Consider the following 12,061-nt stretch of genomic DNA (forward strand, 5'->3'; position numbering starts at 1 on the left):
AAAATCTGTTTTTTCACACACAAGGCAGGATCTGAACTGACTTTAAAAAGACTCAGCAGTTTTGAATGAAGCTGATTTTAGCTGAGCATATGCTAAATGCAAAGACAAGGAATAAACTGTCTCCAAGAACAGATTGTCTGTAAATCATTTTTTCTTTCAGCTGAAAGAATTTTCTGGTACTAATCCATTCTGTAGTCCACGAGAATGTTCTCTGGTTTGCTAAAACTAACTGATCTCTCTAATAACAGCAAGGTCTTGGCTTTGTTTCAAGGCAAAGGTTCACTCAATTAAATCTCATTAACAGAGGACCACAAAACCTGCACTAAAACCTTTCTGGGTATGTGACCTTCAGCAGAACTGCTTCATTAAGTCTGAGATCCTGGAGAAAATGTTTGCTGAATAAAGTCATTCCTAATTAATGTTAAAATGTCAATGATTCATCTGCCATCCATCTTTACTCCTTTTTCTTTATGCTCTTCATTATCTCTTTAATGAGCAACCAGTATAAAAGTCAAAAGCAGAATCTTTTAAATGTACATATAACAGGTGGGACAATGCAGCAAAGCAAATTTGCCAGATGTGCTTTCCCATGAAATGTTTGTAACTTCCTAAATATCTTTTGAAAACCTCACTTACATGCTACCATTAAGAATTGTTTAATTAATTTGTTATTTCTGAAAACCATAAGCATCCAGGATGAATTTTCCCTTGCACTCTTTCTGATGTTACCTTGAGTTTTATTCCAAGCCATATGCAAGTCTTGATTTAAAAAGTGTTTATTTACACAAGTGATGAATATAATTGTCTGTTCTCTAAGGATTGCTCATCCGTTCTGTTTTTTTTTTTAATTAAACATTGTCTGGTGAGTTTTTACTCTTCAGACCAGAGGGATGTCCTGGTTGGACTGGGGGGTCATCAGAGGGTGGTGTACAAACTAAAAAACTCAGAAAATCCTCATCCCTTTTTCCAATGACCAGTGATGGCAGCAGGCACTGGAGCTGCTTGGAGCTGTGTAGCAGGATTTCATGGTGAAGGCTTAGAAACACTCTGTAGCCTCTCTAATTTTTATTCTCACATTAAAGTAATGGCACCCATCTTCCTGCCCATCAATCTGCACAGCATATGCAAGCCCTTCTGGTGGTTTAAATAGGAATGACTCACATGATATTAAGCCTCTTAATGAAAATGTATGACATTATTGTCTTTCACAAAATGGGAGGTTTAAAAAGCCAAGTTAATGTCTTCCAAATGTCAGTAACTGGAGACACTTTGGACCAAGAGTGAATTTTATAGCTTTTCTGCAGATCTGTAAGATGAACTCATCTTCACAAAGAAGGACATTAGATTATATGAAAAGTATTAGAAATTAGAAGTTATTTGAATTTGAATTTAATAATAACTAGGTTCTGCCAGTATTAAAAATAATTTCATATGATGGCAATATTGTTTTCTCCATACATACTTGAACTCTGACATGTTTGCATTGGCAGTTTTCTGAGCACCTTTTCACTGGTAATTATATTACTAAAATCTCAAAGATCCCAAAATTCAGTGGTATAAAAGATCAGGCTCTAACCCTGGCTACTTATGGCAAATTGCCTTGCAAAAGTAATTTAAAAAATGAAATAGGGATAAAAGTCAAATGGTATATGGTATCCAAGGCACAGACTCTATGGCCTGAAATTGTTTTGAAGTTCCAGCCTTTCATAAGTTACAGAAAATTTCTATATTTATTTGTTCCCAATTGGCAATAGAATTTAGGAGTATTTCAGTTGTTGCTGAGGCACTTGTATAAACACTGTTAGAATTGATTGATGTGTGTCTAGGCTGATGTTGTGAACCCTAATCATCTGCAGGACACATGGCAGGAGCAGCAGTGCCTTTTATGCTGTCATGAGTGTGTGTACTAATATGAATAATTTGATGTTTCTTCAGCAAAGGTAATTAAGCCTAATAACCTATAAATACAGAGTAATTGTTATCAATTGTGTTCATTTGTGTATATGGCATAATTTGATGAGTATTTTTGATTGATATTCCTGTGGCATCCTCCCTGTGCTGTGATTAGACTGGGATTTTCATATCTGCACTCTTTCATTTACTGCTAACTAGTAATTTACCTCTAATAGCCTTTTCTTTTCTGTTCTCTCTCTTTTTTTTTTTAATTAGAGGAGATTCTGAAGACTCACATTGCTCATTGGTGGTCTCCTGATGGCACCAGGTTGGCATATGCAACAATTAATGCCTCCAGAGTCCCCACCATGGAGATCCCGATATATACAGGCATCCTTTACCCTACTGTTAAAACTTACCATTATCCAAAGGTAAGGGAAAATTAAAAAATCAGTCCTGCTGCTCCATCAGAAATAAATAATTGCTTATTTCCAGTAGGCTCAGACACGAGACTAATAATGCAAACTCATAAGCAATGAAAATAAACAGATCCAATGGAAGACCAGCTGTTCCTCGGTGAATGTGCATTTAGAACAATTTTAGCTGCTTTTGTAAAATTGCACTTTTCTGGTTCTACAAGAATTATTAACTCTATATACAATGAAAACAAAATTTAGAAATCCTTGCTTTTTTGCACACACAAAAGCAATTGTGCTTCCATGCTGGAATGGATGGAAGTTGGATGTTATCTGTGGGTTTGTCTCCAGGATGGGGTTGGTGTCTGAGGATTGGGAATTCCTTTATTTCTGTGAGTATGTTTCTATATTTAGACATGTTTCTATATTTAGATACATTTCTATATGTAGATAGATAGAAGATAGACACATATATACATATATTTTTTATTTACATAGGTTCCCTTTTGTGTAGAAGGAAAATGTAGTATTTGGGCTTCCTTAGAAGATCCAGGATGGCCTAACACCAAAGGAGACATTGGTTTTAGATGTTGGCTGTGCCTGAAAGACAGAAAAGACTTAAGAGCCAGTCTCCCCTTGCCTGCAGACCTGCAGTGAGTGTACAGCACTGGCACAGCTCTCCAGAGCTCACACTCACTGCTGCTGTTTTTGCTGTAATTTCCTGCTCTAAAGCAGCAGCACAGGGGTGATCTGCTGCAGTCATTCCTTCTGGGTCTCTTGCTTTAAGCACTGATTGCCTAAGACCTCACATGCTGATCCAAATTGAAGCACAGTTTAACAGGAGAGATGCCCACATATCTGCAGGTTTTGTGGAAATCAATGGTTCAGCAGGGGATGTCCTTTCCTACAGTACAAAATGAATCAGTATTTTACTGTATCAGCCATCATTCTATTAGACAATCTTTTGTCAAAAGGTGCAGGAAATAGCAAAATTTCTAGTTACCATGAAAAGTAGGATGTTTTACTAAGGTTAGAAGTGTCCTGAGTAGAATTGCCCTTTTTTTGCCTGCCAACCCCTCCACACCTCTGTGCCACATCCCTAGATTTGCAGTCTCCCTGTAAAAGACCACAGCAGTCCAATCCATATCCTGTTCAATGGGAATGCTTTTTATAATCCATGGGGATGTAATAAATCATTCTGTGTTGTATATGATATGGTAATCATATACAACATATGTATATATACAAGATATGGATCATATTTATTCTTTTCTAAAATCCAGGCTGGAATGGAAAATCCAACTATTTCTTTGCACGTGATTGGTCTGAATGGACCCACTCATGACCTGGAAATGACTCCCCCAGATGATCAGAGAATGAGGTAGGTGCTTCCTTACCCTTGAATGCTGGCCCCAATTCCCTTGGGGTTTTTTCAAGATGATTTTGCAGCTTTTAACACTGGACCTTTATCTGCTGCTATCAAAAAGTTTCATTTTGTGTAAATCTGCTTCTTTTTTTTCCCTAATTACCTGTCTTTTTCCATGTATTTTATAGAATATTATATTAGAACAGGTTTACACTGAATAACTTTAAAATTATCCAAACACATTTTGCAAAAGAAGATGTATAACCTCTGACCAAACCAAATGGCTATTTGCCCTTCAAAAATGCAACTTCAGACTTGTGTACAGCAGGTGGGAGTTCAGGATCACAGTATCCCCATCACAGTAACAGAATGGTGGCTCCTGAACAATGTAATTTCTCTTTTGGTAGCACTCTCTGTAAACAGAGAGACTCAAAAAGGTTTTAATTACAGCAATAACTTCTGACTGCAGGATCCAAGTGCTGTTCACAAATTTGTTCTATATGGTTATGGGTGGACATAATTTATTTGGTTGCAATCAATATTGCAAAATGGTGCAAAATACATCATAATTAATTAGTGCCTGTATATTTCATCAAAACCATGGCAATTGCCAACCATAGGGATGATAGAAGTAGTGCTGCCAGAGCAATAGGGGTGTGTTTTCATTATGCATATGTTTTCTGAACATGAGATTAGTGTGATAAAATTTTATTAAAATAGGCAAGAGGGATGTAGTGTGCATTCAGTTACAGAAGGGAGTTTCAAGAAACAGGGGAAGCAGGTGATAAGGATCTTGCATCAGACACATCCTATCTGAAGCATTTCAGTGTGCTCAGTGCAGATGATATATGGATAGAGTGGTATTTCGTGTTCTTTTTATCTGGAGCAAAGTGATTTAGTACAATTAATAAAGCTGAGAATAAAGTGGAGATATGCCACAGCCTTTTTTCTTTCAAAACTGAAAGAAGCCAGAAATTTTCCACAGAACCTGATATTTTTCATAAAAAACTCCAAAACAATACAAAAATAAACAAACAAGCAAACCCAACAGAACAAAAAAAAAAAAGCAAAGCTGATGGTAGCTGATGGTAAAACACATTTGGAGGTGAAATGTACAATACTGAGCACATGTCCTTTTTAAATATCTTTCATTCTGAACATTTTTGTCAAGATTTCTCCAATGCTGTGATCTTCTGTTAAAAAAAGAAAGCAAAGAGAAGGGGTTGAAATTGAAGGCTGAAAAGCAGTATATAACATTTAAGGCCTGACAGGCATTTTTTATTTCCGTGACAACCACTGGACCTCAAGAGTTTCATCTGCAGGTGGTCATAATTAGATCATCACCCAGCTTATTTCTCATATTTGCATGTCAGGTGACAAATTGAGGGATGATATTATCTCCCTCAAGTGCAGATATCATCACTGGTCCTTGCATGGGCCAGAAACAAATAAATGATGGAAAAACTCAGACACCTCCAGTCTGGATCTGATGAGCTGTCAGTGCCCAGGGACCATTGGCTGTAATAAATCACTGTTCTTTGTGCTGTTTGTGGCTTTGTTGCCATGGTCATACTGTAGGTATTCTCATTGTAGAGTCACACCTCACGTTAGGGATTCCTGCATCCAGGAAGCAGCCATGGAAAGCTGGGGCATGAACAAGGCTGCTGCACTATTGTCTCAGATGATTCAAACTGAACCAAAAATGACTTTACTGGGATGTGGAAATCCACTGCAAATCCCAGGATGGCTTCACCCTTCTGACAGGGCTCAAACAAGGTGTCCCTTCCCTTGTGGATGTCTGTAAATGCAGTGGTCAAGGATCTGCTGGTATAGATTTTGTTCTATGGAAGAAACAGGTTCTCCCTTAAATCACCTCCACATAAAATGTGGGACAGGTCAGGCGGAGAGGGCTTGGGAATTGCACTGATTTCCCATTTCTCTCCACTGGCTGCTCAACCAGTTCAGCTGCAGGGGCAGCAGATGTTTAAAATTAGCTGAGATGAATCACACTTTCTTGTCTCATTTTTCTCTGCAAAATGGGAACCATAAAACTTGGGTGGCCTACAGAAGAGATGTGAAGGGAAGTAAATGAAATGAAAGACTCCATACTACTCAAAAACTAGAATCATGACAATCCAGGTATCTGCAGTTATCTCTGTGCTGGGTATTCCATGGTCTTGATGACTGGAAGAAGGTTCAGAGGGAAATTGAGACTCCATGCCCTTCTCTGGGCTGGTAGTGAAGACCATGATTCCCATGAACTAAAATAAAAATTAAAAGTTCCTGAGAAAGAACTGTAGCTCCTGTGTTCAAACAGTGAGATGAATGTAAAAATTGAATATATGTCCTTGAAACTTTAAATTGGATTTATAGAAAAAGTGCTCCAAGCCACAGTAAGTACTAAAATCACATTCCTTTTCTGGGGAGACTGAATCTGCTCAGTTCATTTGGAGAGAAAGAAGAGACAGTTATACAGTTTAATTTTGCTGTGTTGCTTTTTTTTCCTCTTAGGGCCCACACTGTTGCTGATGAAGAGTAAAATTACAATTTTATTTCAGGCTCTAAATTTTCAGAATGCTGTTATATCACCTGGGCATATCCTTCCCCCAGTGCAGTGGATGCAAGCATTGAGGCTTTTTGTTCCTTTCCCCGCAGCCAATTTCAGGCACTAAATATTACTGAAAAGTACAAAATCAATTTCCAGCTTGTTATTTTTCTAGACAAACAGACCTTTGTGCTTTTGCCCTTTCTCTTCAGTATATGCAGGAGCTCTTGCCAGAACACAAAGGATTCTCTAGCAACACAGCACATTATTTCCAACGAGAGCAACAATTCCTTATACATATTTTATGGCAAACAAATGAACTAATAAATTTTTTATAGACTGTATGCTGTAAAAAGTCTTATTATACTTTAAGGATGTCTTGGCCCACGTGGCCCAGCTGTATATCATAGCATCACCAGCTTTTCCAGTTCAGCCAGAGTTGTGCCCCACAAATGAAGTGGTGGAGGCCTGAATTGATGCAGAGGTGGACGTCTGGTGGCACCATGCCCTGGCTCTGAGAAGGCAACCATCAGTGAATTTATTCCTGTGTTTTCCAGCCCCAGCCTAAGAGGTTGCAGTCCTCACTGTAGCATGGGACTTTTCCTGAAGGTATCAATGTGCAGCCCACACCCATGGTTTACTCCAAGTATCATCACAACCTGAATATGTCCAGCAATAAGATGATGCAGGCAGTGTAGGAGGGTGGTTTTGCTCGTGGAAACCATCTTTGCTGATGTCTTTATGGCAACCAGCTGCATCTGCTTTACAGAAACCCTGCATGGCTCCAAAATCTATCCCTCTTACTGTTTGTCTTTTAATACGACATTCCTGGATGCTTTGGCGTGTAGCCAGCATGCTCAGAGACCATCATCTTTTCATAAGCATCAAGAACCCAACCATTGATAGTGATGGGCCTGAGTCAGCTCAGTTTAGTGTGCTCAGAATGGAAATGGTTTGCAGTTTTTTTCCACCTGTGCATAAATTTGTAGCTCCAGGCTGTTCAATCCTTCTTGGAAGACTGAAGAGCTTGAAAGATTCTTTATCTCTGTATTCGTCAATTCTTTGAAAATAACTTCCAGAAGTGGCAGATAAAACACCTGCACAGCCCTAAAAATGTCATTTTCAGAGGTTGAAATCCATACATAAAGCAGTGTAGATGCATCAGGACACAATATTCTTTAAAAGCACAGCTCTCTCCCGGACTGCTTGCCTGCAGCAGCCCCTGGCTGCCCTGCCACGTGGCAGTTCATTAGGATGTGACCTGGCTTGTGCGTGTCTGTGTTTGCAGGGACTACTACATCACCATGGTGAAATGGGCCACCAGCACCAAGGTGGCAGTGAACTGGCTGAACAGGGCCCAGAACGTGTCCATCCTGACGCTCTGCGACGCCACCACGGGGGTCTGCACCAAGGTAGGAGAGATCTGCACAGCGCTCACCTGCTTCAGTGTCCACGGCCCACCGAAGAGAAACTATTTCACTTATTGTGCATGGTGAAAAGCCAGCTGGAACGCCTTAATTTAGGCAGACAGAACATAAGCAATGTTCAATTTTTTTTAACACCTAGCAATCCAAGAAAACTCTGTGTATGTTGGAGGGAGAGTGATTACCTGTCTTGATTACCTTTATCCACGCACAAGCAACAATTTGCAGCCTAAATATCTTTGCAACATTCTAGCTGCATCATATGTATTTAATGGCATTAAAACCAGCTCATGCTTATCTACACATACCTTAATTGTAGTAATTTAATCCCTTCTATAAATGCAGCAATACAAATGGTGTATTGATTTAGATCAGCAGATTCCATCATTTAAACTGGCACGTTTCCACTATATAAAATTGTTCTAATACACCCGTCTCTTGAAAAACATCATGCAATTCTGTGCACAGAGCATGGTGATTAGTTTTTTTCTTAATAAATTTCATTTCAGCCTTTATTTATTTCTTAAGAAAATTTATTTCTTTGGGGAATAATACATCTTGTAGATCTATGTGTTTTGTCTGTATGTGTAAAATGCTTTTTTGCTCTAGTGAATGTTTACCATCAGGGAGGAAAGTCAAGAAAAGCAGCCACTGGATTCCACTCCAGAAGCACATATTTAAGCAGTTTCTCTATATTTCTGAGCAACTTTTAAACTCCAATCCAGCAGCTTCCTGCATTGATAGGCAAAATATAATATTATAAGTATGTTATTAATGATCTTTTCGTGTTTTAGAAACATGAAGATGAGAGCGATGCCTGGCTGCACAGACAGGTAAGAGTGATCTTCTCCTTGCAGTCAAGTTTTTGGTAGGATTATTGCTTCACTGAGTTTTTTCCCAAAGAGAAAAAACTGATTTCCAGATTTGACAGAGACACTTGGAAGATGGCATGATCTGTATGACAGAAAAGAGCTTTTTCAGAAACAAGTTCTTAGTAAAGGTGCCATCCACTCTGGTAGGTCCCATAGTCCTTAGCCTGCAATTTACTTGTATCTAAAAGAGATAAAAAGCTGATGTGGATGGAAAATCACTCACTGGCAGTGTCTGTATAGGACTCACCAACCTGAGGCAATCCTTCACACCCTGCCCTGACACTGGTGCTGAGGGTTTAAATACTATGGTGGTTGTTTTCTGGTCATTTTATTGAGAGGGTCTCTGTCCATTCAGACAAAATCATGCAGATAAACTGTTGAATCACTTAAATATAATCTATAACAATTGCCCAGGAGTCAGTTTGTGAAGGGACCTGAGATTAAATGAAGCTGGTTTTGAGAGAGAAGCTGTGATCTCGATTCAGCCACAGCACCAAACTGTTTTTCAAGCCCTGTGTGAATGTCAGACAGAGAGCAGCATGTCACAAAAGATCTTGTTTGATACATTTTTTCCAAGTCCAGATTTAAAGCATTTCAGGTTTTTGTCACAGCCTGCTCGAGGAGCCAAGACTCTGTAGAAATGGCACTTCATCAGTTCACAGCAAGAACAATGCTCTCCTCTGTTCCAGTGGCTGTCCTGCAGCAATGGGCTGTGTGTGATCCAGATGAAAATTGATTGTATGGGGGAAATAGATTTTGTGCTCCAAGCACTTTAAATAATCTTTGCTGATATAGAGTAAAAATGGTGCTGAAATAGTCTTTACATTCATAAGGACTGTATTGGCTTGAGTAGGAAACAAAAATTTAAAAGACAAGCCAAATAAAAGAAAAATTAAATTGTCCAGATATTGTACATTAAAAAAATAACAATAAAAAACTTAAATGGCATTCTTTACTTTATAAGTTGGAAGGCAATAGCAGTAAAATAATAATTTCATTGCTATTTACTGCAGTACAGTAGAAGTTGTATTTTATATTATTAATAATGTATAGTAGAACTTGTGTTTTTACACTGCTCTGGTTATTTAGTCACCTACCACGTGGACAGGCATTAAAAGATGGTGTTTTATCCTCATAGCTGAAGTAAATGATCTGTCAATCTCTAATGGGCCTGCTCCAGGGAAATACATTTTGTTTTACTATATCTCCAAAAAGCATATACTTAGTTTGAGAGCACACAGTTTGATGTTACAGAAGGATGTTCATTACAGCCAAATGAGTCAGACATCTCAGTGCTAAACTAGAATAACATTTTCTATGGACTTTGGAGACATGATAGCATCCTTCAAAAGCTTTTGTAAGAGTCTAAAGAATTATATAGCTCTTTTTGCCTGTATTTCTGACAACAAAATTACTTAAAATTCTAGTTTTGACTGAATATGATTACTGGGATAATTCTATTTTCTATACTTGCCTTTTATTCTATGACACATTAATCTAGATAACTGGAAAGATATTTTCATGGCATATGTGCCTGCCTATGAGGATGATGTGAAAATGTTAAATGCTAGTTTGGGTCCACTAACCTCTTCAAGAAGGAGATGAATTGCACATCAGGCAGCTGCTGAAGGAGCTCTGGAGTGTGTCTTGGCTCAGGATGAGGACTCCTTGGTTGGGACATTTTAAAATAAGTGTTTGCAAATGAGCCAGGTGCTCTGTCCCCTCTGGAGACAGCCAGGGTGGTGGCAGTGGGGTCACACAGTCAAAAAAAACAAAAACAAAACAATATAAAAGATAAACATACAAGCCATTAATTTGAATTTTGTTGTTCAGTAGTTTGGTGACTCAGTAGCATTTAAAAAGTCTGTGTATGGAAGGTCATAGTAAACAATCTCATGTTTCCTTCTGGGCTTAAGTTCATGAATATATTTTATGCAAGTCCAAAATCTTTGGAGAGCCTCTCTCCAACACAGGCAAAGAGAAATAATGCAGCCACTCCCTGTGCAGCTAAAAAGTAGAATAAATTACTCCAAGTATAATGAAGAATACACAGTATTTACACAGGAATTGCTAGAAAGTATCTGTCACTCTTTTTCAGATGAGGTGGCACATGTTCACTAAAACTATCCAGGGACTCTGCAAGTTTATACCTTTATTTATATACTTGTTTGTGCCCTTCTGAGCACAAGAGCCAGGCTTAATTCACTCATACTTTTGCTTAAATACACAAACTGTTTGAACCACTAATTATACCTGTGAGCAATTTTGTTTCAATTTCTGTGAAGAAGCCATTTTCTAATAATACTGGGGATGGTCATATACAGGCAATGATTCAGAAAGGGAGAAATCAGGCAATTTCTGTGCACCTGCTGAAGATAAACTTTACTGGCATTTTAATTGTTTTATTTATTTAATTGTGAATGTGGGCTTTAAAAAGAAATAATTAGAAACCAGGGTGCAATTGCAGCTGCACCAAAGGCTGCAGTCTTTGGCATTGATGTTGGCAGGACCAGGAGATCATAAAATTGTTTAGAGACCTGTAACCTCCAAAACTGCCTGCGTGGGCTGGCTGCCCTCCCCTGATAACAGCTCCTTTGGGTTGCATTTTTCTTTCCAGTCCTATTTGCCCGCTGTTTTAGATGACCTCAGTCTGAAGCTAAAGACTCACTCTTTTAAAAGGTGGAGATGATGGAAGTCTGGCACCATTTTTCTTCTTCTACTCCCTTGCTTTAATCCTGCATGATAACCCAGTAATGATTCTTACATGTAGTTAATAGGAGGTTTGAAAAGAGATTGTTAATTTTAAAACAGAGTTTGGAGGAACTTACAAACAGGACCCACTTTTTCACTCTGTAAAGCCCTTTTGCCACGCAATTATCCCCTAACTGACCTAATTTAGCCTAAAGACAAAGGATGCAGCAGAAATAGGACCCAGAGTTCCATAACTCAAATACTCAAATTCATCTGCCAGGGATAAAAAAGCAGCTCCTGGCTCCAAGCCAATCTTTTTGGTGCTTAAATGAAGAGTTCCCATTTCACCCAGTGGAGGGGATCTGAGATGGCCAAAGGTGTGGTGCACCCAGCCACAGGAGAGGATGAGGACAGGGATGAGGATGAAGCTCAGCATTGCCCCAGGGGCTGTGTCAGGAGATGGAAAGAGAATTTCCCCTGTGCTCTGAAGAGGAGGTGTCTGCATTGTCCCATTAGAGTCAATGCACACTGGGTGTTTTCTCTGTTGGATTAAACAAAGTATTTACCAATATGCAGGGGACTAAAAGGATTCATGTCATGCCTGTCTGTTTATCAGAGCTATGGGCTGTGACACAGAAAGTATTGGGGCATTTCACTGAAAGAACAATTGCCAACACAGCAAAATCATTAATTCTGGGATCTGGGCAAAGGTGGATCAGACACAGAGGGCAGGAGACTGCTGAGGAAGGGAAAATGAATCATAGAATCGATTGGAAAGGATCCAGTTATTCAGATTAATTTGTTCCCTTTTTAAAACCTGAGGATGAAGCAGAAAATCATAATTCTTATGGAAG

The 12,061-nt window shown here is 38.9% G+C and overlaps 1 protein-coding gene across 6 annotated transcripts in view; it reads left to right on the plus strand.

Annotated features, from left to right (window-relative positions):
• DPP6 (dipeptidyl peptidase like 6) overlaps positions 1-12,061 on the plus strand; it is a 548,806-nt gene that overhangs the window by 493,145 nt on the left and 43,600 nt on the right. For all 6 annotated transcript variants that reach the window (XM_031503790.3, XM_031503789.3, XM_021543891.4 and 3 more), the window contains exons 9-12: positions 2,170-2,324; positions 3,593-3,690; positions 7,509-7,632; positions 8,439-8,477. In XM_031503790.3, coding sequence (XP_031359650.1) covers positions 2,170-2,324; positions 3,593-3,690; positions 7,509-7,632; positions 8,439-8,477 — 416 coding nt within the window. The remainder of the gene's footprint in view (positions 1-2,169; positions 2,325-3,592; positions 3,691-7,508; positions 7,633-8,438; positions 8,478-12,061) is intronic.

This window comes from Lonchura striata, chromosome 2, assembly GCF_050655825.1.
Source record: "Lonchura striata isolate lonStrDom1 chromosome 2, ASM5065582v1, whole genome shotgun sequence".
NCBI classification, from domain to species: domain Eukaryota; kingdom Metazoa; phylum Chordata; class Aves; order Passeriformes; family Estrildidae; genus Lonchura; species Lonchura striata.